At 40.3% G+C, this 26,219-nt stretch overlaps 1 protein-coding gene across 1 annotated transcript in view; it reads right to left on the reverse strand.

Moving 5' to 3' along the window:
* Positions 1 to 2,023: 2,023 nt before the first annotated feature.
* The window catches only part of IPO5 (importin 5), a 57,916-nt gene continuing 33,720 nt past the window's right edge, over positions 2,024 to 26,219 (reverse strand). The window contains exons 13-29 of the mRNA XM_032864128.1: positions 23,918 to 24,024; positions 20,174 to 20,298; positions 19,993 to 20,082; positions 19,701 to 19,874; positions 17,154 to 17,372; positions 15,983 to 16,066; positions 14,457 to 14,589; positions 14,249 to 14,370; positions 11,439 to 11,535; positions 10,517 to 10,689; positions 9,194 to 9,305; positions 9,052 to 9,107; positions 7,935 to 8,057; positions 6,578 to 6,797; positions 5,553 to 5,781; positions 3,641 to 3,782; positions 2,024 to 2,776 (exon numbers count right to left, since the gene is read on the reverse strand). Of these exons, the coding sequence (XP_032720019.1) occupies positions 2,690 to 2,776; positions 3,641 to 3,782; positions 5,553 to 5,781; positions 6,578 to 6,797; positions 7,935 to 8,057; positions 9,052 to 9,107; positions 9,194 to 9,305; positions 10,517 to 10,689; positions 11,439 to 11,535; positions 14,249 to 14,370; positions 14,457 to 14,589; positions 15,983 to 16,066; positions 17,154 to 17,372; positions 19,701 to 19,874; positions 19,993 to 20,082; positions 20,174 to 20,298; positions 23,918 to 24,024 (2,293 nt within the window). The 3' untranslated portion in view covers positions 2,024 to 2,689. The remainder of the gene's footprint in view (positions 2,777 to 3,640; positions 3,783 to 5,552; positions 5,782 to 6,577; positions 6,798 to 7,934; positions 8,058 to 9,051; positions 9,108 to 9,193; positions 9,306 to 10,516; positions 10,690 to 11,438; positions 11,536 to 14,248; positions 14,371 to 14,456; positions 14,590 to 15,982; positions 16,067 to 17,153; positions 17,373 to 19,700; positions 19,875 to 19,992; positions 20,083 to 20,173; positions 20,299 to 23,917; positions 24,025 to 26,219) is intronic.

The following is a 26,219-nucleotide window of genomic DNA, read 5'->3' on the forward strand; positions in this document are numbered from 1 at the left end:
GCCATCGTTCCTTTGAGGCAAAGAGGGATACAAGGTGTGAGGTGATTTCTATGGAACAAGACAAGAGCCAAAAGATTGTCTGGTACTTCAGAGAATGAAGCTATACTAAGTAAAACATTTAACTAGACCCTTAAGTCTTTCGAACTGCTTAATAGGAAATCATTCAAGACTAGATCATAAAACTGTAATGCTCCCACCACTGTAAATATTGCACCCCCCTTATTTATTATGAGACCAGGTGCATCAAGAATGTTTATTTGCTTATGTATTTAGTGATGGTTCTGTTAGTCAAACTACAACTCCAGAGTCATGATCACGTCGCCTTCCCATTACAGAAGTGTCAAATTAGCTTTAAGACAATTTACTTTCTTTAAATTTACAGCATTAAAAAAATACTCCAAATGAGTTCTGCTACAAATTTCTAACACTTGTGCACGTAACTTAATCCTTTGTTACAAAATACCCAGAAAATGTAAGAGCCACACACATTATTTCCTCCCAGAAATAGCTTGGATTCATAAATATATCATTACCGGTGGACATACAAGGCCACTAGGCAACTCAATTTGGTACAAAAGGAAAAAACATGAACTTTCATCTTGTGTAGACAAAATGAGGTATTAAAAATGTTTCCCCGGAAAATTCCAAAGCACTGTTAATTCATGAACACATTACAGTGAGCTATGAGCCCTGGATTGCAGGATCACATAACATTAACAGCCTTGAATACCAACCTTCCCCAGCAGATTCGATTCAATTTCAATGACCTGTTTCTCTAACGTCTCTCCAGAAGGGCGGATTTGCACCCCTTTACTTCGGGGATCTTACGGACTCTTCACTCGTCCATCTTCTGACTGTCCCACTTCTGCTTAACCAGAAGCTATGAAGTCGTACCTGAACGTGCTTAGCACGGAGCTCCACAGACACGAGATTCTCCGAAAACGCGCGGCCAACCTGCGACCACACGTCCATCTGAACTTAAAAGTGTGCCACATTTTTAACACGCTTTCTTTCAAGTGTAGTAATAATTTATATTCAAAGCAAAAGTGAATCTGCGACGGGCATCAGTACATGAACTGGCTTTTCACACTATTCTACGTAAGAAAGCACAAAGGAGTTGTCTTGACACGTTCTACTCCCACAGGAACACAAGGTATGGAAGAGCTCCAAACACTGCCCCGGACACACCGGCCAGCAGTAGCGGAGGTGCCCGCTGAGAGCAATGCCTGCGCTGGTGAAGTCCCTCAGGGCTGTCTGCCAGAGCCCGAAGCCGCTGGGCTAACGATGTTGTGCTGAAAACTGAAAATATATTTGAAGGGTAGCTGCCACCAAGTGAACCAGCTAAGATAATTCATTCTTTCTATTCCATTTCAGATTTTAATAAAGTAATGCAAATAGCTTAAAGAAAAACTCTTTAATTTTAAATTCTGATCTATGCATAAAATTCATTTCTTTTTATCACGGTTAAATTTAGTACAAACTATAAAAATGTTAACACTGAAGTTTCGACAGAAATCTGTTAAGATCCCTTAGAAAAATTACGTAAAGAAACAACAGCAAGTCATTTACTGGTATGAGATTAACACACAAAGAAAAAAAGTTCACACATTTAACTGAATTTACCAGTAAATAATTTTAGGCACAATATTTATCATAAAATTAAAAGTTTGAAAGTTGTGTGTGGCTCCGTTATCAATTACAATTTGCAGTGAAAATACTGAGCCAAATCTTTTTTCATCTACCAGGACAATCCTAATTTTAAAAAACTATTGGCTGAAATTTGCAAACCTTAAAAGGATACTGATTGTGAAGGAATAGATATATAACTTAGTTTAAATTAAAGTAGAAGATGGTAAAAACTAGACAGTTTAATTAATGTTCCAACTGCACAAGGAAAATATTAGGGGAAAAAAGAAAACATTCAAAGCCATAGTTACTACTCTAAAAAAATATTAGCTTATTCTTGTATTAAAAACATTAAATGAATCAAAGCCAGACAGTACTGAATTTTTACACAAACTTCTTTTGTATTTCAATGTTGTTTATTGAGGAGTGAATGAGAGACTACTGCCAGACATGCCAACGACACTTCACATTCAAGGGCTGGAAGCTGAAAAGCTTTCCAAATTGAGTCACTGCATAAGCCTTTTGGGAAAAAACTGAAAGTGACATCAAATATGACATCTTCATGCTTGTTTTTGTCTTCAGCTTTTTTTTTTTTTTCAATTTTTAGATCTACTAGTTTGTTGGGTAGAAGGCTTCTTTCTACCCTACAAAGAGACTCACACTCCAATTAATAAAATTAACACTAGGTGTATAGCAAATTGTTTTTAACAGACATCTACGCTGAGTGATCTTAACGCTGTTTTTTCTTAAATTTCCTTTGTCTAATGAGAGAACTTAATTTCACTTCCCTTTCACGTTCACACAGGTGGCTTACAGCAGTAGAAAAATACTCTTCAGTGCTACTGTAGGGCTTACGGGGAACCTCTTCTGTGGTACGAGAACCTGTTCAAACACCACTCTGAAACCCAGTGCTTCTCTTCCCGCTGGTGTGGCCTTGCAGAAGAAAACGGCCTACACAACACAACTCTACCGCTCTCTTTGCTCAAAAACAAAACAAAGAAACCTAAACAAAAGGGTAAACGTTTATTTGGAGTTAGTTTTCTGGTGGTGATATTAAGGCCCTTCAAGCAGAGTTCAGGAGCTCCTGTATGGCTGCCTGCTGCTCGGGACTGAGCTGTGCTATGCACTCGGTCCACAATCCTCCAGAAGTCTAGGAAAAAACAGTTTCAGAAATTTAGATTCAGTGAAACGGTCATTTAGAAGTATTGTACTAACCATCATTAGGTAGACTGTAATAATGCCAAATACTTTCTTTCAAGGTACAGTAGTTTCATGAGTATCCTTATAAAAGTAAGAAATCTGTTCATATCTTTAAAGTTCATTTACACTAAGTTTTCTTCATTTAGTCTGATCTGATAAACCTATACTTGGTAGAGGACATAGTCAAGTAAACAACAGGTAAGAGTTCGGGGAGCATAAATCATTTAAAAGACTTTGGTAGATGACATCTTACTTACTATTCAAATCTCATCTTTTTTTTCCTTCAGACAATGCAAAAAAAACCCTATATGAGTATGTGCTAAGAACCAACTGTAAGATTCAAAATGTCTCAAGTTTAGGACAAATGTTTTAGTGCTAATAAAAAAAGTGAGAACACACAGACCATATATTAAGTAATCTGAGCCTTGGAGATAAGAGAATATAAAAATGAAATGGGCGGGGCGCCTGGGTGGCTCAGTGGGTTAAAGCCTCTGCCTTTGGCTCAGGTCATGGTCTCAGGGTCCCGGAATCGAGGCCCACATTGGGCTCTCTGGTCATCGGGGAGCCTGCTTCACCCCTCTCTCTCTGCCTGCCTCTCTGCCTACTTGTGATCTCTGTCTGTCAAATAAATAAATAAAATCTTAAAAAAATGTTTAAAAAAATTAAAAAAAAAAAAAGAAAAAAAGAAAAATTGGGTACCTATTTCTTTCTAATATAGAAAAAAGGAAAACAAAACAAACCCCCAAACCAAAACCAAAACACCTCTCAAAAACTATTTTATTGCCCCTTCCACAATTTCAGCACAACAGCTTACCTGTACTTGACGAACTACATTAGCCAGACGTTTGGCACAAGGATCTTCATGTTTAATTGCCTCATGCATTTCTCCTTCTGCAATTATACTGAATATTTTGGGCAGATTGGTATTGTTTGGGCCAAGAACGATGGGGTGATTACTGACCAAAGAGAAGAAAGCCATTATAAATGAAAATTATAAGGAGAAATCACTCAAGCACTCATACTTTCCTACATCCTTCCTCCAACATAGAATTTTGTTACACAATTTTGTTCTAAGATGATTATACATTCACTAAAGTCATATTCAGTGGGAGGAAAACCAGCTGATTTTATTTATTAGCTCTCCAACGTCTTGCCATGTAAATCAGGAAAAATACTTGGCTCATTTCTTAGATTTGTTTTAAGGGGCAAGGAATAGAATGTTCAAAGTGCTTTATAAATAATTTGTGACTTAGTTAAGGGAAAAAAAGATCTATTACTAAGAATAACAGTTTCTTAGCACTATTTTTATTTATATATGGCAAAATGGTTTCCAAATAAATTTGAAGTTTAAAAGGATTTAGAGGCATTTCAAGAGTATGTTGGGAAATAAACTTTACACGAGTTTAATGGAAAGAAACATGATAGTGAATTTAACTAGAATTCTAGCCTTTCATTAAGAGACTTTCAGAATAGTCATTTCCAAGGGAGATGATCCAAGAGCATAACGAAGAACTGGTGGCTTCAGAGGCAGGAGCAGATAAGGAGTGTACAGTCTCCAGGATGCCTATCATATCCCCGGAATGCCAGTTCTCCATGGGAACACTCAAACACAGCATTTCTGTGAACAAGGACTTAAAAAGGCCTGAGGGAATATGCCCACTGGCCGATTTCTACAACTTCTAGGAAAGGAGAGGTTGTAGTCCTTAAAAGTTATTCATGAATAAAAGCAGTAATTAACAGTGACAGAGCCTATATCTGATTAATACTTGGAAGACAGGGGCGCCTGGGTGGCTCAGTGGGCTAAAGCCTCTGCCTTCGGTTCGGTCATGATCCCAGGGTCCTGGGATCGAGCCCCACATCGGGTTCTCGGCTCAGCAGGGAGCCTGCTTCTCCCTCTCTCTCTCCCTGCCTCTCTGCCTACTTGTGATCTCTCCGTCGAATAAATAAATAAAATCTTAAAAAAAAAAAAAAGAAAATTTGGAAGACCGACACCAAAGAACACACCTGGGATGAGATAGCTTCCATGGCCTCCAGGTTGTTGCAATTCTTAGATATACTCATGAACACAAAATAGCATCAATAATGCCAGAGCCTGGGGCCAGATCTTGATTACTGGTTCGGAATACTTTCCTTACACCACTGATTCTTGAATTCCCTCCCCCACCAAACACCAGAATTTTAGAGGGTCAAATAATGGCACTATCAACATTCTTCAATCTCATTCTACCAGTATGTGATATATGTCAATTACACCTTAGTAAAGCTGAAATTTAAAAAAAATCTAAAGCAGGGTGCCCAAGTGGCATCTGCCTCTGGCTCAGGTCACAATCCCAGGGTCCTGGGATTGAGTTCCGCATTGGGCTCCTTGCTCAGCAGGGAGCCCACTTCTCCCCCTGCTTGTGCTCTCTCTGTCAAATAAATATCTTAAAAAATAAAAACCTAAAGCCAAATAAACAAAAAACCCCAGATAAATGGGGAGGGTGACAATATTAAAAGGGAACCTTCTTATAACATTATATTCTACAATGCCTCAACTGCTGAATTTAATTCCATAAAGAGTAAGTCAAAATTAGATCTAACTGTAAGGCAGCATTAACTGTGATATGGCTTAACATGATTTATAAAGACAACATTATTAGAAACCTATACATCTGAGGGCTATGCACAGGAAACACTGTTTTATAAAAAGAGGAAGAAAATAAGGTCTAATTTGTCCTTTTTCTTACCTTTCAATCAAATCACACAAATAATTAAAAGTCTGAACAGCTTCTTCTTTATCTTCATGTAGTGGAAGCCAGGACAACCAGTGCGGCAGCACTTCTTCAACACTCACACAGTCAGGCTTGAACTTCATAATTTTCCCTACTGCTGAGATGCAGTTCTCTGTAGCATTGACATTTTCTTTGGTCTTAGAATCAGCAGACTGAATAACTCTTACCAGCAGTGGAAGTGCTTCTAAAATAGGCAATTGCAAGAAGGTCAGTTAAAACCTCACAGTTCATGCCAATATTTTTTTTTATCTATGGCCCCGTTATCGATTACAGTGAAGAATTAGTAAGGTGTAAGGCATGTTGTGTCATTTTGGCGGCAGAACCGGACCCAGTGAGGAAAGGCAGGCTGCCCCCAACCAGGAGCACAGCACTCACTCTACTGAAGGAGACCCTATGAGGTCAAGGTCAGGAGCCTCCAGATTTACAATCCCTACCACTTACTTCAGCTTTTAAAAGCCTCCAGCTATATTCCTGTGCTATCCCTACAGGGATCCCAATATGTCTGGAAAGTCCTGTGCTCGGGACGCCTGGGTGGCTCAGTGAGTTAAGAGTCTGACTTTGGTGGAGATCATAATTTCAGGGTCTTGGGATCAAGCCCCCTCATCGGGCTCTGTGCTAAGTGCAGAGTCTGCTTCTCCTTCTCCCTCTGCCCTCCGCCCCAACCCTGGCTCATGTGTGCTCTCAATCTCTCAAACTGATCTTAAAAAAAAAAAATTAAAAATAAAAAAGTCCTCTCCTACAGCTGGGGTGTAAACCCCAAACCCGAAATGAACTGTGCTCCGGAGGACGCGGTGGAGAGGCTCAGATTCCACTCAGACTTCATTTCCGTTTCTAGAACGAAGAGGTCAATTCGTATGCACCAAAGGTGACAAGTTTGAGAACGGGAAGGAAAACACAGCAAAAATAGTGATATAATGTTTGGGGGCGTGGAAGAGAACAAGGAAGTGATTAAGAGAGTGCCTGGAACCAAACAAATGTACCTGTACAAAAAGGACGGTAGTTATCTCCACCATACTGTGCCATGACTCCCAAGCCATATGCAGCTGCTTGCCTGACTTCCGGGCTGTTGTCACATACATATTGGAGCATCGGCCTTAAGAAATATTCTGCATATTTAAATGAGGCTGGACTACAGTGTTCTATGACATCATCAAAGATGCACAATCCCCATTGTCTGTCTGGCCATGGTCTATGCGGACACTATAAAAGAGAGAATCTTTTAAGCTTTGAATACCAGAGTACATAAAGGATGTAAAACAAAAACAAAAACAAAAACAAACCAAGACACTATTGACTATCAGCTTACATGGATATTCCTGATACAGGCAATGAAATACAACACAGTAATAATCACTTCTTGTGAATAACAATCTTCAACTTACAACAGAGATTTAATGAACTACAAGTTTAAAAGACTCTGTGAGATTTTTCTATTGAATCTCACAATCTCACATTAGCACATACCAGGAAGAACCAGCAGCAGCAGCAACTTATGTATATTTGCTTCATAAAAAAGATAATGATAATGCTGTCTTTGAGAAACAACAAGAGAGGGACGCCTGGGTGGCTCAAGTGGGTTAAGCATCTGCCTTCGGCTCAGGTCATGATCCCAGCGTCCTGGGATCGGGTCCCACATTGGGCTCTCTGCTCAGCGGGGAGCCGGCTTCCCCCTCTCCCTGCTGCTCCCCCTGCTTGTGCTCACTCACTCTCTCACTCTTGCCCTCTCTCTGACAAATGATAAATAAAATCTTTAAAACAAAAACAAAAAAACAACAACAAGAAAAGCTGTGAACAGGTTTTAACTTTATGTATCCACTCAACAGGCTAAGTCACATGTGCCTAAACTTTTTAAAAAATGTGCTGCATTTTTTATATACAAAGCAAAAGTAAAAGCCAAAGCAAGACAAACTTCTACGGATTGCTTTTCATGCATATTTAAAAAACTGAATACATAAGGCCATCATCCACAATGTATGATTGCTGGTTGTACGTAACAAGGATTTTAACTGAATCCTCTAGGGCCACCAAAATAAGTAATAATTTTGTTAATTTAGCAGGGCACACATAACCTCAAATAATGAAAAGTCATTTGTAGGTCCCTGGAATGCACTTTAATTTAACTGAACTATGGAGAACCTAATTAGCAAACCTTAGGCATGTATTAAATGAGAAAATATCAAGGGCAATGCAATAAACTTGACAAAATTAAAGATGTACTCTGGAAGCTCTCTATGATTTCTAAGATTCATTTTAACCTAAAAGTTTGTTTTCAAAAGCTGCTCTGAAAACATCCCAGGCAACTATCTAAAATAACTATCAGAGAGAGGCAACACTTACAATTAGGTTGACAATTAACGGAAGCAGCTGTTCAAACCACGGTAACACCTTTTCCTTGTAGCTACTGAATATTGAGTGCAAAATGTCTGACACTTTGGTCAGAATATAAACATCATTATCATCCTAAAAACAAAAACACATACAACATCCACATGCATTAAAAAGTTATCTCCACTATGATAGTTACATTTATTTTTCAAAATTTAAGATGTGTAGAAAACTCAATTTGTCATCATTTTCTTAAGGGCAGAGCAAGAGTCCGGAGCCTGCGCTTACACTGATGACTGGGGGTAGCGTCTCCTACTCGCCCAGAAGGAGAAGGTGTGGCCAAGTACTGTGCTTATTCTCAAGAGTTTTCTTGAAGTAAGTTTCGAAGTTCTGAGATAGAGTGTTTTTACTTCAGTACTCTTTTTCGTTTTCTGCAAGAATGTTTCTAACCTGGGAGCAGACTGGCAGAGACGTGGGTTCAGTTACTCACAAGCTGCGGCTGTCAGCATGTGAGCCCCTGCACAGCAAGGGGCTGACTGGTCTACCGGGATGGCTACGGGCCGCACTCTGGGCCCTGAACACACAGCGCAAATAGATTTCACAGCATCAAGTGATTGGATGAGGAGAGAACTGAGCAACAAGCTAAAGACAACTGACTTACGTCAACCACTGTGTTATCTGTGATAAAATCTGTATTCTGTGGTCCGAGAGAAAAACAACTGACGTCACAAAAAGATGAGCCTTTCCTAGATTGAGCCCCAGACCGTCAACGGCGTGTGGCTTAGATAGTCATTCAACACCCGATCTGAGCTCACTCTAATCTTTAAAGTGCCAAAAGCACCAAATAAGAAGCTGTTGAGGAGTACGTGGAGAAATACCCGGGGGCTTCCGAGCGTGGCCGTGCGTGAGGTACCGCCGCAAGAACTCCCCGCAGCGTCCCAAGCACAAGCAGCTAACTTCAATTACTCCTTCTCTAAATTCGCAAGTGCAACACGTGTCAGATTCTTCTGCTGAAGATTGCTGGTAACTACCGTCAGAACGACAAGTCAGATGAATCAGAAACTTAAGCATTTAAAATCGTCCAGATGCGAACGATCATATAAATCAGGCCCCGAAGGGAGGGATTTACCTCATCTTGCAGTGACTCCTCCACCTGCTCATCGTAGTCTTCATCTTGTCTTTTAACTAAAACACACCCAAATAAACGTCTTTGTAAATGTTGCCAAAATGGTCAAGGATCACATTCAGAAATAAAAGCGTGGAAAACTTACCTTGCCGCAGTTCTTGATTTTTAAAATGCTCTTCGAGTTTAGCTTTCAATATTCCTCCCAATTCTTCAAAATGTTCATTATTAAGGCATCCATCTCCCATGACTTCAATGCACTACAATGGAATTGGGTCAAGAAAGCAGGCCATGGGATTCAAGGGTTTTAGAGTCACTAGTTAAATTCCACTAAGAATCACACATGGAAAGGGGCGCCTGGGTGGCTCAGTTGTTAGGCATCTGCCTTCGGCTCAGGTCATGATCCCAGGGTGCTGGGATTGAAGCCCACATTGGGCCCCCTGCTCGGCGGGAAGCCTGCTTCTTCCTCTCCCACTCCTCCTGCTGTGTTCCCTCTCTCACTGTCTGTCAAATAAATAAAATCTTAAAAAAAAAAAAAAAAAGAAAAGAAAAAGAATCACAGGGGAGCATGAGAAAAATTCACTAAGCCAGTACCCTGGAAGACTAATGACTGACTGAGTAGATAATGCTTGGGGTGTGGGGGTGTGTGTGTGTTACAGTGACAGTACTTCAAAAAAAAGAACTTAAACAATGTTTTTACACGAAGCAGATCCTGAGCAGGTCTTAAACGCCAGGCATTACTGCTAGGTGCTGACGTCTCAAAGACGGAGTAGAGCACCCAGCCGCTAGGGAGCTCAATCAGCACTCACAGACTCTGCACAGACCCAGCTCGAGTAAAAGGGCAGGCGTGTGCTGGGAGGGCAGGCACTACAGCTTGGGCGGGGAGGGTATATGCAAAGGCCCAGCAGCGTGCATTCTTTGGAAAAAGAGAAGTAAATTCAAACTGCAGGAGGGTAAATGGGGACAAATAAAGACGACGAACAACTTTCAAAACGAAGTGTGAAGCAGGCCATGGAGCTGACCAAGAAATACAAGAAGGGAAGTGACAAGTAACGAGCAAGTTCATGTTTGAGAAAAGCAGAATGAACTGAGAGGGAGAGAAAGGACAGAGACTTCTGGAACAGACCCAGTAAGGCTATCTCCGCACAAAGACACAGGCAGTATGAACAGGAGAAGGACAGAGCAGAGAACAGGACCAAGTAGGTGTGGGCTGGAAGTGAGCCAAGATTCTGCAGCTGGATTATTAGGTAAATGAGGGGGGAAACTAACCAAGACTAGCCTGTAAGAGCGGCTACTCTGAAGAAAAACAAAAAACAAACACAAAACAAAAAGCGTTAAACTAAAAGAGGATGAAACATTTTCAGTAAATAAAATAATCTGTTATAGCACAAAAAGATTCAATTTTATTTATTTAGCTAGACTAATAAATGAACACACACCTTATATGTGTTTTTAAAAGAAAAATACTTACCTTTGCAAAAGAATGCATTATTTCTGAGAGGACATCTGAATCTGGTTCTGTGCCAATGGCCTTGATTAGAGCATCACACATAAAATGCCACATCTGTGTGAGATACTCAGGACCACGAACTCTCGCACATTCCAGGAGAAGAGGCATGGATTCTGCTGCTGCCACTCGAACACGTTTTGTTGTTAAGGAAACATAATCACTATTCTTAGATACACTTAGTGTAATCGCTATCCTCAAAAGATGGTTCTATCCCTTTGCTTATGTAAAGATTAAAGTGCTCACTAAGCACCAGGTAACCTGTTTATCCCAGACTGCTACCCAGGAGCTTGTGGTAAGCAGAACATGTGTACAAACCAGACATCTCCCTACCCGTATGACTTATCTCCCATCTTTTTCGTCACTACAATACAGTAGCAATGAGTCTCAAATGTGGAAGGATCTGGGATCCTTAGGGCCTATCTCGAGATGTTCCTATCCCAAAACTTTAGGCAATACAGGTTTCTAATAAATGCAACCAAAGCTATGATTCTCCCGGGAAAACTAATGAGGATCTCTTCCTCACCAATGTACAACCACACAAAATTCTCAGAGTCTCTAACCTATTAAGAAAGGTCTTAAGTTTCTTAACATCACCCAAAGATATTTGAGAAAAGTAACAATTATATATATAACCACAAACATTTGCTTATAAAATATCAATCCTTAAAACCTGTCAGAGGTTCATAGAAAAAGCTGTCAACTAGAAGTTAGAGCTAACATTTTCTTTTTCATGTTTTTGGCCCAAGCAAAAACCGAAGTTTATCTACAGTTAGTGCAAACAGTAACAGTGATGTAGGCTGCAGTTAACACAAAGTCTAATACTTGAACAAGCTACAACTGAATTAATACTAGAAATGTTTTGCGTTCAAAAATTGTAGGATATCATCGTGGAAATAAAACTTCAGTAGAGGGACCATCAGTTTGACAACCTGTTCAGTATATTCCACAAAGCCTTCCTTTAACTCTTTAGCGTAGCAAACCTGAAAACAAAATATCGGAAAAGAAATCAAGATCCATGTTAGTTTTTAGGTGTTAATACTTAATAAATAGCAGAATCCTAAGGACCACAGAATGCTGTATCCAGACTAGAAATGTATTCAGAGCTGCATGCAGCGGGTGCCTGGGTGGCTCAGTTCGTTAAGCATCCCACGCCCCATTTCAGCTCAGGTCAAGATCTCAGGGCCCTGAAATCAGGCCCGGTGTCAGGCTGTGTGTTCAGTGTGGAGTCCCACCGAGAGGCCCTCTTCCCCTCCCCCTGCTCACTCTCTCTCTCTCTCAAATAGATAAATGAACAATATCTTAAGAAAAAAAAAGCGGCATGCAGGACTGTGAAGGGTATTTGGAAAACACAAATATAAATGTAAAGAAGAACTGTAAAGTGGGAAAGGGCCATGGCGTGACTGCAGCATACACTGTCCTTCAAAAGTTCAAATACCACTCGTTTTAATTCTCGTGCATGGGAGAATTTTGCAAAAGTTTCACCACTATGAGAAACTTCAAACAAAATGTATCAATTAAGGAAAAATAACTTAAAAAAGATAAGGGGCGCCTGGGAGGCTCAGCTGGTTAAGCCCCAGCTTTCAGCTCAGGTCAAGATCTCAGGGTCCTGGGTCTGAGCCCCACATTGGGCTCCCTGCTCGGGAGGGAGTCTGCTTCTCCCTCTTCCGCTGCCCCTCCCCGTCTGTGAGGGGGTGAGTGCTCTCTCTTGATTAAAAAAATCCTGGGGGGGGGGGGAAGATATAGGGGTGACTGGGTGGCTCAGTCGGCTCAGAGTCTGACTCTTGATCTCAGGGTCCTGAGATAGAACCCTGTGTCGGCCTACGAGCTAAGTGTTGAGCTCGTTTAAGGTTCTCTCTCCCTCTCCCTTTGCCCCTCCTCCACGCTCATCCTCTCACTCTAAAATGTAATTGTGGCATATCATTTATTTGTATATCTGCCAACTGGCTTACGTTACTTTGTATTTCTTAAAATAATTATTTCAGGGCGCCTGGGCGGCTCATTCAGTTGAGCTTCCAGCTCCTGGTTTCAGCTCAGGTCACCCCCACTTCGGGAATCTGTGCTCAGCGGGGCGTCTGCTTGAGTAGTTTCTCTCTCAAATAATCAATCTTAAAAAAGAAATAATTTCGGCACTGAAACAGAAAAACAATGCTGTCTGCTTACTTATTTATTCAGAGACAGAGCACCTGTTATCGGGGATTGTGGGATGGAGGAGTGGGGTGGGGGAGAGAGAGAGAGAGAGAATCCCACGCAGGCTCCATGCCCAGAGCAGAGTCTGGTGCAGCTCCCTCTCACCACCCTCAGACCCTGTGCTGAGCTGAAACCAAGAGCTGGATGCCCAAATGACTAAGCCCCCCAGGTGCCCCAAACAGTGCTGTTTTAAAAATAGTTTCTTTACTTTCTTCCACAACATTAAAAGATTTGATAATTTTGTGTAGAGATGTGACATTTATAATTGCTCTCTGCTTGAGAGATACCACAAAAATCCAAGATGTTCATAAATTATGGACATAAATGTTTATAAAATATATTAAGTACTGATGAGCTAAGTTTAGGAAATACAAGTTTAATGAATTAGAAAACACAATAGTCCTTTATTAGTACAAGATAAAGTGTAAACAATTAGCTTTTATTTAGGCTTATTTAATTGCTTAATTTATTATCTAAAACCATAATTTTAAAATTCTTTTAAAAAATATATTGTTGGGGCACCTGGGTGGCTCAGTGGGTTGAAGCCTCTGCCTTCAACTTGGGTCATGATCCCAGGGTCCTGGAATCGAGCCCCGCATCAGGCTCTCTGCTCAGCGGGGAGCCTGCTTCCTCCTCTCTCTCTCTGCCTGCCTCTCTGCCTACTTGTGATCTCTGTCAAATAAATAAATAAAATCTTTAAAAAAAATTTATTGTCCCTATATTTTATAAATTTATAAAAATGTATTGTCCTATAACACAAGCTCATGAAGGGGAAAAAAACAACTCAAAGAGAACTTACACACAAGACCCCATAACTACCATAAGAGATAATCACTGCAAACTTTTTGATGTCCCTAGAATGTTTATGTATTTTTTTTTTTTAAACAAGTGAAACCATACAATTTTCAGTATCACGAGCACATTTCTGTTCATTCATTCAAAAAAATGTTCTTTGGCCATCTTATCTACTATACACTAAGCACAAAACAGACAAAAGTCCTTGACCCCACGTAGCTTTATCAGCTGTGTAATATTCTAGGGTACGTTATTATTATCTTGCTAGTAACAAGCATTCGAGCTGCTTGTGTTTTGCTGCTGTTGTTAGAAGCAGCACCGATAATGAAGTTTACCTACATGATTTCTTTTTTTAAAGATTTATTTATTTTAGAAAGAGAGAGAGGATGAGCAAGAGGAGGGGCAGAGGGAGAGAATACTCTGCCGGCTGAGCATAGAGCCCTATGTGGGGCTTGACCCCAGGGCCTTGAGATCATGACCTGAGCCCAAAGCAGGAGTAGGTGGCTTAGCGGACTGAGCCCCCCCAGGCACCGCACCTACAGGATTTCTTTATCCAAAAGTAAATGGGTCATAAGGTTTCTACATTTTAAAGAATATGTTCCTGCTCTTTAAAATAATTTCTTTAGCACCTATGAAAAGAACTCTGAAATGTGTACACAGGTGTTATGGGAGATTGTCAACTGAAGTTTGCTAAACAGTGGACGCCCTCACCAGCATCTGACAAGCAGTAGACTTTTCTTCCAATCCTGCAGTTTTAATACCAAAACTTTGCTGATCCCCAAGGTTCACAAACTCCCAACCATCATCATCACTCATATTCTCCATGTCTTGTGCTATTAACAGAAAGAAAACAAATTTACATTAAAAATAATCACAGAGAAGAATTTTACAACTCCTATGTCTTTGTGAAGACACGTACTGTCTAAAAGGGCTACTTCAGGCTTAATTGAAGCGGTCTTCATTAAAGGCCCCATAACCACTGGAAGGTACTGCTGAAATTCTTTTCCAAGAATTTTGCACATTCTGGCCCATGCTGAGATCATGTAAGAGATCTGGGGGGAAAAAATTAAAACTGATTTTAAAACAATGGGTAAAAAGCCATCACAAAGAAAGCCATTTCCCTATTTCATAGAAACAATGTTTTATTTTACACTCAGCCCTCTTTAAGAGGTAAGTCCATGTTCTAAGGTCATATACTTAAAACATTCAGAAACAACAAAATCATTGTGAACCTTTACCCTCGGATACAGACAGCATGTGAGGCAAGAAAGACCAGGACTGTGTCTTATTTTTTGTTACTTTCAAGAAGCAATATTTAGTTTTTCTCTAATAGCATCTGGACTACATAAATAAAACCCACTTAACTATACCAGGCTAAGGTACCTGGTATGGCACTGAGTTTTTGAAGGCAGGAACCTTTTTCTGACTGTATCTCTACTGCCTAGCATTCCATTTGTTAAACATTTATTTACACCCAAGAAACAAAGCATTCCTTTCTCACAGCTGTTTTAATTTTCTAAGTGGCTGGGCACATTGAAGACACCTCTTCTGCTGCTGTACTTACATAGTCTTAGTCACCTGCAAATTACCTACAGAGATTCCAGTTTTTAATTCATCATCCTGGTAACCCAGGGTGATTTTTTTACTCCCCAATACATCTACCCCATGTATGTTCACACAAATACTCCCCACTCCTATTCTAAAACAAAAGAAGACAAATTTTAAGTTTATGGAAACAATTATAGTGTGGCTGTATAGAGTCAAAATGTAATTCAGCAATTATTTATGTAGTCCCTGATAGGTACTGTGAATACTACCAGGATTACGACACACACTTGTGATTTACAGCATGTTGTCATAAGAACCCACTATCACGACTTATACCAGATGTGAAATATGAGCAGGGATTAGGCTGAGTGGGGGTGGGGGGTGAGTCCTAAGTGAAATGAATGTTTGTTCACAGGCAGAAAGAAAAAAGCAGAGCAGGTGCTAAGTTTGTTAGGTTTCTGTATTTCTTTTTTGACTGGGGAAGGAAGTCAGGTGGCACTGAGAGGACTGGGAGACAACCAAACAGAGATGTCTTATAAGTTGTTGGATAAATGAACCCTGAATTCAGAGAAAGACCTGGAAGTCACAGCATACAGAGGAAAACTGAAGCCACGGTGTAGAGGACACTGCTCAGGAGACAAAGGGCCTGGGACAGAACCCGAAGAGCACCAAAAATCAACTGAGAGTCAGAAGAGAGGGGGGCAGCTACGGCAGACTGAGCAAAAGGTGGCAGGAAAAGTAAAGGAAAGCCAGTGAAGAATGTCTCTGAAACCAGGGGTTATCTCAAGGACCGCATTACTCCCTTTTTTTTTTTACTCATTATTTTTTGAGTTCATTAACCCTGCACTAGCCACAACTCCTAAATGGATCAAGGCCAATGTGCGCAAGCTGCGTTACCTGAGGGTCATCATCTTCCATGTCACTGAAGTCTGTCTGGGTCTTCAGTAAGAGCTGCATCACATCTGATGCATCTTGCATGAACTAGTAGGAAACAGGAAAATCAACACCAGTGTTACTTGTGGCTCCCAGATCAGAGAGGTGCTTATTGCTACCCAGTTTTGTTTCTTGTGTAACAACAAAACTTTCCAAAAGAAAATCTATTACATTTCGCACATGGGTCACAACCCCTCAGACTAAAGTTACACGGAAAAATTCTCATCTATATATTGCAGACTTAGTGCTCTCTCTAGAATAATATGTTCTCCAGGGAAGGTCAGTGTGAACTGCAGTACAGAGGTATCTCCAATGACATCAAGTTTTGGTCAATAGTTTATGTATTTCCAGCAGTAAAAAGATAATCCAAATCCAGAAAGAAAATTTTGGATTGCTCCCTAGAACCATATGATTTTCATCTAACTCTGTGTAGTTCTGGCAATCTCCACTGTGTAAACAGGCAGTGTTTCAAAGACAGTTTTGAAAACCAGACAGAGTATGGAACATAAATTTTTGGTTAGGTTCTCAGTATCCCACAGAAAACAGTTTATAAGGTAAGTTAAAGCTGATGCTGGTTTTGAAAGACCCACCAGAGAGGTTCGAATGTTGATAGTTCTGAGAATTGGAACCTGAGGGGTCAGACTTCCTTTGGATCAGCTCTGACAACTCTGAGATGCCGGGCAGGGGGCGGGGGGGAAGGGGGGAGAAAAATAGACTGGGGCATGGTCCTTGGTAATTATTTTCTGAAGAGCTATATGCATATAGGGTTTCTCTCTTAGGACACCTGATGCTTTTGGATTAGTAAGAAAGCAAGTGGAATGTTTCCAAGTACATGCTGAAATTGGTGAAGCTACACATATGGATCTTGAACCCCACATGCCTCCTAGGAAACAGACTGTACATGGGCTAAGAAAAGGAGGAGGTTTCAAGAGCGTAACTGAATTAAGATTAAACCTTAATATTAACACTGATAAAATGAATTTATATACAAAGTAGCAGTGATAGGAGAGTAAGAAGATGGAAAAAAATCAAGCAATCAGAAAACTGTTTATCAGAAGGAAAAGCCCTTTAGAACCCTCAATGCCTCCACAGCCAAATTACATACAGTAAATTCAACCTTTGAAAAATTACTTACTTTTTCCTTCCCGACGGCCAGACCAATGAGGCTGATGCACTCAATAGTTTTTCCTCTGAGAAGTCTGAGTTCCTTCTGAACTGCGTTCTCGACAATATGCTTTAGTGACGGCATAAATAAATCATAGTAGGGGACAAATTTTTCCTCTGCGGTATCGGCAACTGATGCGATAGATGTCACAACTTGTTCCAACACTAACTTGGTTCCTTTCTGAATCAACTAGAAGGAAAACACACAAAACAAGTCATGGAAATGAGAAACTGGTGGAAACACCCGCTGCGAGCTCTCAAAAGCTTCTCTGCCAGCATGCTGAGACCACCGTCCAGCAGCCAGAGTGAAGACTGTAGGTTCCAGAGCAAACGGAAGGATCCCCATGGAACTACGGAGAGTAGCAGCTAGCAACATTCAACAAAGCGCTCGCTTCTCATGTCTGCTTTATCTCAGAGCAGCTCATGCTCTACCACAAATCTGATTCCTCTTCCAATTTTTGTATCCCCTGCTTAATGCCTATCTTTCTCTGTCCTTTTTCCTCATTTACTCCCACTACTAACTGTGTACTTGGTGCTGTCCTACCAGGTGTGGAGAGAATTCCCTTTTTCTTCCAATCTGACTCTCCCTAGAAGGTCCCTCTTAACAGTACCACGGGTGCCAGGGCTCCCTCACAAACAGTTTCGCCGTGTGGTGAGACTGGTGAGCGCACCCTCCTTCTGCATTGAAGACCTGTGGTGTTCTCGGACCTGGCCAGTAACGAGCAGTGGGTACTTGCAGCTGGGCTCATGCTGTGACCAGTAATACTATTTTATAATCCCTGTGGATTCATATGAATACCTGACCCAGTGAGTACTCCAGACTTTTTCCTTCCCCTTAGCAACTTTAGCCACTCTCCGCAGAGGTCTTCAACTCGGGGTACCACTTCCACTGCCCCATAAGAGGGTAACCTACTCCCTTCTGCATCTGCTCCACATTTCAGGTCCTGACCCTACCTCTGATCTCAAAGCAATGCCATTCTTTCTTGGCTACCCTCTCTTCGTACAACTTTTGCCCACATACCTTATCCTCTTCCCATCCCATTTTAGCAATTCCTTCTTTCAGTCTTTAAAAATCTGACATGTTGCCCATCTGGGGGAAGGGGATGCAACAGAAACTCTCTTTACTCTTCAACCCTCTACCCAAACCTACTTGTAAAGTCACGTTTGGTCCATCTACGCCTGACTAACCAACTCATCTGCTTTCAATTTGGGTCTGCTTCTTTGTCTTCAGATTAACTCATGTTCCTTTACCATGTTCTCAGTCTGTTGTCCTCTGACTCTGAATACCCATCCTGTCTCGAACCCCTTTTCTTTGCCTTCTGAGACACTGAATCTTGTCTTCCACCTTGTTCTCCTTGAGAACAGGGTTAGGCAAATTGCCACTGGTTCACAATGAATTAATGTACAAGAATTAAGATTCCAGGGGCATCTGGATGGCTCAACTGATTGAGCAACTGACTCCTGATTCCGGCTCAGACCGCGATCTCAGAGTACTGGGATCAAGTCCAGCGTTGGGCTCTGTGCTCAGCAGGGAGTCTGCTTGGGATTTTTCTCTCCTGCCCCTCCCCAATCTCAAATAAATAAATAAATCTTAAAAAACAAAAACAAAACAAAACAAAAAACCCCAAAGAACTGAGTTTCTAATGTTAGGCTACTTTTACAGCAACTTGACAGTAACTTTATGACTATTAAATATAATACCTAAAAAAAAGGCTTTTATTTGTCCTTTTTATTCCTGTCAGTTTTACAGCAATTTATTTTCATGGTATTTGACAACAAACCGAGCCTAAACCTTTGCCTTTCTCTTCTGCATCCTCTTTCTCACACAGCGCTATATTAAACAGCGTTCAATCGTTTTTAGGTTGCACCGCTTATTTAAGCTGTTAACTATAAACCTTCTATTTGGACAGCCGGGCCTTGTTTGACATCCAACATATTTAAAGCAAAAAGGAAAATTTTTCTAATCTCTCTACTTCTGTCATCCAGGTGAGAAGAATGGTCAACATTTTTCACTACTTCTTCATCTTTTTAAATTCAAACCAGCAGAAACTGTTACTGTTTCCTGAGAAACGACTTTTAGAGTCATCTTCCCCCAATTTCCTCCTGAGCTCTCGGAGCAATAATCTTCTGACAGTCTTGAGGTAAATCTTCTCCCTTTTTGTTTATGCCTCACAATGCCACCGTGCTAATTTCCGACAATCACTTTATCATGATTTCTTGCAGCAGTTAAGAACAAAATGGTTCTTCCAAATTTACATAAATCAGAATTCAAAATAACTGCCTTGTTTTCAAGGTAATTCAAATACTGATTTTACCTAACCCTTAGGCTCTATCTTCTTCCCCAATTCCAATATTGGCCTATTCTCTTGTCAAGACTGAATTATTCTACTTCAAATAGCTGAACTTCACTTTCTATTCTATATGGCCATGCTGAAAAGTTTCTCTTTCTCTAGGTCTTACCCATCAAATTCACCTATGTTAATCTCTAGATAAGGAGCTGAAAGATCTAGAAATTTACCTCTTGAAGTTTAAGTACCATGATGGAATGCAGATGTTTCACTAGATTGTCTAAATATGGGATAAGTAGTGACTTGGGACAGTCCTCAGTGAAGTTAATAAGCGCGGCAGCGGCATGGGCCTGTACTCGCTGGTTGCCTTGGTCTTCCATGGTCTGCAGCAGAGCTGCGATCACCTGCGAAATGCAAGTAGGTAAGCACCCATTTTGAAATGCCACATTTCAAAGCATACACAGAAAATGCCAACCCTCTTCTTAAAGTCTTGATTTGAGTGTTTGGGGCATTGTTACTTACCTTCTCATGAAACTTCTTCTGGAAACCAGGTGCAAAATCTGTAGCCATCTGTCCCACAGCATTACAGGCTGCGTACCTTACTCTTGGATGCTGGAATGGGTAACTTTGTGTAAGTAAAGGCAATGGGCTCCCATGAGAAACTACAGTATTAAGTATGAGTCAGATATTTACTGGTACTTACAGGATCCTGGAGAAAAAGCAAAACAAAATTTACTATCTCGTTTAAAATTCCTTCCATTTGCTGGTGGCATCCTTCACCAATGGCAGATAAGGCCATTAATCCTGCATGCCGGTATTTCCAGTCAGCTACAAAAAATAATCACACATGAAAGAAGAGCAATTAACCAGTACAAACATGTCACTCTGGTAGTTAGAAGTCTAACACCAAGTTCTCCTTATTTGGAAAAGACTATCAAAATATTTTTATAAATTAGAAAAATGAACACAGAAAAGTGCCTGACTGGGACTATTTCACTGGGGTGACAGTTCCGTCACACAAGCACTTCTATTCCAGAAGTAGTTAAAAGGCAATATGGAAGCAAAGAGCTTGTTAGTGTTTTCAGCAACTGCTGAAAATGAGGCTTTACCCCTAAGTTTTACCGTAAGCAACAAGTACCTGGATTGTGTGTCACATACGCTATTTACTGAATAAAGAGTCACTTTATCTCCATCCCCGGTCACATTTCCTTTTTTTTTTTTTTTCTTTAAAGTTTATCATTTTATTTATTTAAGCAATCTCCACACCCAACATGGGGCTTGAACTTAGGACCCCAAGATCAAAAGTCCCGTGCTCTACTGAACCGAGCGAGCCAGGTGCCTCAGTCACATTTCTTTAAAAAGAAAAAAAAGCCATCGAGGGAAGATGCTGCTTTTAAAGAATGTTTATTTAACAATATGATACATGAACATACATGAACTTCATTTGTATTCTATTGCTAATAGCTATGTGATTTTAGAATAACAGAAATTAGCTAGACAATATTTATTTTACTAAACCTTCCTATTACATTGTAATATATAATTTCCCTGACTCTCAATTCTAAATACTTGTATTTATATTATTGTTCCCTCTGAGGTGTTTCACATAACTTGTGGCAAAAAGCAAGAGATACATAAATACAGAAAGCTAGTATCTGTAAAGCAATGGTTTTCAAAGTGGGGCCCAAGAACCCTGGGATTCTCTGAATCAAAACTATTCTCCTGATAATACTCTCTCACTCTCATTCTGAGGGTCCAGTGGAGTACTCCAAGGATTACAAAATATGTAAGATCCCATGAGACCAAAGGAAGAAGCAGAAATAGGAACTATTTCTAAATATCCTAAGATATTTAGAAAATATTTACAAAAATGCATAAAACATTCTTCTCACTAACATGTTTTTGTTTTGAAAGAGTCATTCTTCATGAAAAATGTTATTTGTTAATGTGCAATGGGTTTAATACTGTTATCTTTAAGTACGCATTTTAAATGTTTGTTTTCATTTCTAATGGTATAAACATCGATATACCACATAAACAAAAGCACTCTGGGACCTTCAGTAATTTTTAAAAGCATAAAGGGGTCCTGAAGACAGAAGGTTTGAAAACTGCTGGCTTAAGGGTTAACTTAAGTTGTAGTAAAGTCTGGTATTTTATCAGACTTAACTGTTCACTTTGGGGAGCCCAAAACTCACATAAAGATGAACTCTGTTGTGACTGTTATGTACCCTCCCCCTTTTCTTTAATTCTGGATTTTTAGCTCACAACTGCATACATTTGAAAGATGGTTTGAGTTGGTCAAGAAAAAAGTTGTCAACTTTTCTACTAGAAAAAATTTCTGAGAAATTCCTAATCTTGCTGTTACATATTAAAACCTATTATTTATAACTTTATTAAATATTTATTTTTAGTGAGTTTCAATTACTCAACAGATCAGTAAGCCAAAATTTTTCAATTGAGGAGTAATCATCCTAGGAAACCAGTAAATAAGATGCTAATCTTTGCACAATGAATTTACTAATTTAAAGAAGAGAGGCAATAATCACTGAAGGTATCCACATTTGGTTCAGAGAAGAGAGAGATATGCCTACACATCTCCAACAGGCAGAGTCCCTGAAAGTATGTTCAGCAGAATGTGATGCTATGGTATAGGTATTTGGAAATGGCTTTTCTCCTTTAAATTTTCCTTTTTATTATTTAAAGCAAAGCCAGTAGAACAATCTTTAAAAATAAGTGGGGCACATGTGAAGTTACTAGGACATACATACTGTTTGCTGTTGCTGAAGCCCTCTTTGCACACGTGAAATACATCTCTGCATCATTTTTCCTCGTTTACAGATGAGGAAATTAAGGGGCAGAAGATTTGCTCAAAGCCATACAGTTAACAGTAACAAATCTTATTAAGAGTTCACTGCCATATATATAAAGCCTCTGGCATCCAGCTAGTAAGCTGTAGCAGAAATTTAAAAGCCAAATTCTTGAACTACAAGTCACAGTCACATCCACACTGATTTGAATAGTGTGAACCAACGATGAGACAGTGGCAGCTGGGGTGACCCTGTGCATCTGGGCTCCTTTCTTCATTTTAAAAATGGAAAAGCTAGATACTTCCTAACAGCTCTTATAACTTTAGCAATCTTTGATGCGGTCTCCATCCCTTTGAAGGGGCAAAGAAACTGTCAATAAATTTAGGAGGGAAAAAAAGGGGAAGATAATTATCCAAGACCCAGATACACAATCACATCGTTAAAAAGGAATAACGGTTTTGGGCCATGCCTTTTCAGGAGAAGAGTCTTATATAGGATAAGAAAGAATTAGGTAAAGTGCATAAGGCCTCCAGTTCTCAACGATTCACTTTGATTTGAAGGTAGTCTTTTGTTACAACTCCGTTTTACTACTTTAAGATGCTAAATCAATGGTCGGACCATCAAGTGTTTATCCTGTATGTAATGCACCCTATAGATATAAAGACACATACAAGTAAACCAGGATTTCTGTAGACGAGTGTATGCATTAGCATTATTTGTAATCAACAAAAACTATTAACATTTAGTGGAGTATTGTAGAAGGCTATGTGCTGTTAAGAAAATGAGGGGGAGCTGTTTACGTGGTGATACAATATACCCTGGGGTAAAAGCTTAAACTGAGTATGGTGTCCTTAAGGTATGTTCAAACTTTTTAAAAACTGCATGTATGCACAAAGTCAGACAAAGTGTCAGAGACCGATTAACAGTGGCCATCTCTAAATCTAAGCCGCATTTCTGTATTTGAATTTTTTTAAAAAGTTAAGCACCTTAACTCCGTAATTAAAAAGACAAAAAAAAGGGAGGGAGGGCACTTGGCTGGCTTGGTGGAGCACACTGGGTGCAGAGATTACCTAAAAATAACATCTTAAAAAAAAAAAAGACAAAAGTAGAACACCTATACAACAATTTTTGATACTGCTATAAATTACAGGTACAGAGGCTGACAAATGACCAAATATTTGCTATGAAAACAATAGCAGAAATACAGAAGTGGCTTCTCTTCCGATTATACGTTTTTAAAAACAAAAGGGAGTGGATAAAGGAAGATGATATGAATCAAATATGCTAATATTTCATACACAATAAATAACGATGTCTCATTTAAAAATTAAAACCTAGATTATTTCTGCCTAGGGAGCAAATCTATAGTTTTTCCTTGGAATTACGATTTCCTCCTATGCACTGAAGCCAATTCTAGGGAGGGAACTGAATGAACATTTGCCGTAGTGAGAAAAAGCATTCTTCCACAGAAGACTGAGTGGTTCCAAAGAGGACTAAGTAGGATTTTATCAGGACCATACGAAAGTTGGGCTGAGCGCAGGATAAAAAAGGCAAAGAAAGAAAGTCTCAGTGCCTGTCCAAATTTAGGATTTAGAAAGCCACACTGCACCCCTCGAGCATTTGAGGGAGACCCGGCTTACGATTCTGGAGCATCTGCATGATGTGTTCCTTGATCATCGGGAGCACCAGCTTCCCACCGAGTCCACACGCCATTCGGTCCAGGGCGCTTTCCCCAGCAACTGCATTGCTGCACACAGACCAGAGAAGGGATTCACCTCGCTCAACAGACACAAGAACTGTGCACTGTATACACGTACATCTAAACACATCATCACATTCAACTAAGGCTGAGAAAGACCAACTCAAGCCGTCTTCCAAATGTATGAAGTTGTGAGCTAAAAATCCAGAACTAAAGAAAAGGGGGAGGGCACATAACATCTTCGTGATTCATTCACCGTGGCGTAACAAGTCCTGTGTCTCAATTCTAACTTTCAAGACTCTGCTCTCTCTCCCCGTCTTCTGCACACACCCCTCACTGGCTAACACTCAAGCTTTGATGCTTTTGAGACTCAGAGGTATGAGCAGAGTGTTTAGAAGAGCCTTGTTATCTCCTCTCCTGGACATATTCCCTTCAAACTCCTCAACGGACAGAACCCGGGAAACTGAAAGCCATGCTGAGACTCTGGAGACTGTCTTCCTTGCTGTGAGCACATTTGCTTTCAAAGGGGTGCAAACTGCACTGCCACAAATTATGCACAGGGGAAACTCAATTCCAGTGTTTTCACTGAAAACTAAAGAAACCTGGCCGTAAGAGCTTTCTGCACTGCTCTGAAGGAGTGAGTCTGTCATGTGCATCGTCTCAAACTGTCAGGAGGAGCAGACAATAAAGAGGGAGCTGTAAATGTCTTGAGAATTACTCAAATTCATCTTGGAAATATATTTAAGACCTGTTTACTCACAGATAAGAAAATCTTATTCATCTAGACCAGAAAAAATCGCTTCATTAAGTCACATAAATTAAGTGCCATGTACAGGGAAAATGAAAGGCTAGGGAGCAGCACATTACAGTAACTGAACCAGAGAAAGGAAACCCAATCTGAGCCTGGTCTTCCCTTCAGTCCCATGAAATAATTTCCAGTGAAGGATTACTTTCATATATTTCAAAATGGCATTTAAACCAGAGTAGGCACTTCTAATCATGGGGCTAGCTGCAAAACACACTGTATATTCTGTAAGGCAAATGTCTTTAATTTCACCTAATACCTGTTACAGTAGCTTATACCAACTACCAGCCTTTCAGGGGAATATTTTCGACTTTTTTTTTTTTTTTTTTTTAAAGATTATTCATTTATTTATTTGAGAGAGAGAGAGATCACAAGTAGGCAGAGAGGCAGGCAGAGCGAGAGGGGGAAGCAGGTTCCTGGCTGAGCAGAGAGCCCGATGTGGGGCTCGATCCCAGGACCCTGAGATCATGACCTGAGCCGAAGGCAGAGGCTTGACCCACTGAGCCACCCAGGTGCCCCTCGGTTCTCTTTAAGAGAGGGAGGTAGTATGACGCACTGGAAAGAGTAAGAGAAATGGTATGAAACCCCAGTCTACAGACTGGCTAAACAAAACCCGGAGAGATCACTCAACCTCACCCCTCCATTTCTGAATCTACCTGAGATTGTACCTTTAGGGCCACTGAAAGAATCCATGAAGGTAACAGAGCTCTGAAGTGCTGCCGTCTCATTCGCATTTAAGAGGAGACCATCAACACCACTGGGCAGTGAATTAGATTCTGGCGGTCTCTGACATAGGAATCTTTATCCATGACGGCCTCTTAAATCTGAGTAAGTTAAAAAGTAGCTCCAGTGTCACTGTACCTTGGGGTACAACTCTTGCCACCATTGTCTCCTCTCTAGCCCAAGGTTAACTTGTGCGAAATTGGGAAATCAGGGCATTTTGCCAGGAACTGTGTGGAAACAACTATTTTAAGTGAGGTCTACGCATATAAAAGCATTTTTCACAATAAAGCTTCTTTACACATAGTTTAAGGTACTCTTACACTAAAAAAAATCTTGAAAATTTAGAGTAAGATGGGGTGGAAAAGATATCCACTTTATTAAAAATATTTACAGAATGTGACACAAAGCCGAAGTGTCAGATGCCTGGGTGGCTCAATCAGTTAAGCGTCATGATCCTTTGGCTCAGGTCGTGACTCTGGAATCCCAGAAGAGAGTCTTACATTGGGCTCCCCATTCAGTGGGGAGTCTGCTTCTTCCTCTGACCCTCCCCCATCTCATGCTTTCTCTCAAATAAAATCTCAATTAAAACAAAAACAAAAACAAACCCAAGAATCCCAGTTTCCAAACTTAAGTTTAACTTTACAGAATGCAGCAGAAAGAGACGGGCCCTAGAACCTCAAACTCTTGCTGCAACCTGTACTCACTCCAAGAGTGC

This window comes from Lontra canadensis, unplaced genomic scaffold, assembly GCF_010015895.1.
Source record: "Lontra canadensis isolate GAN:19392208 unplaced genomic scaffold, GSC_riverotter_1.0 scaffold26, whole genome shotgun sequence".
NCBI lineage: Eukaryota > Metazoa > Chordata > Mammalia > Carnivora > Mustelidae > Lontra > Lontra canadensis.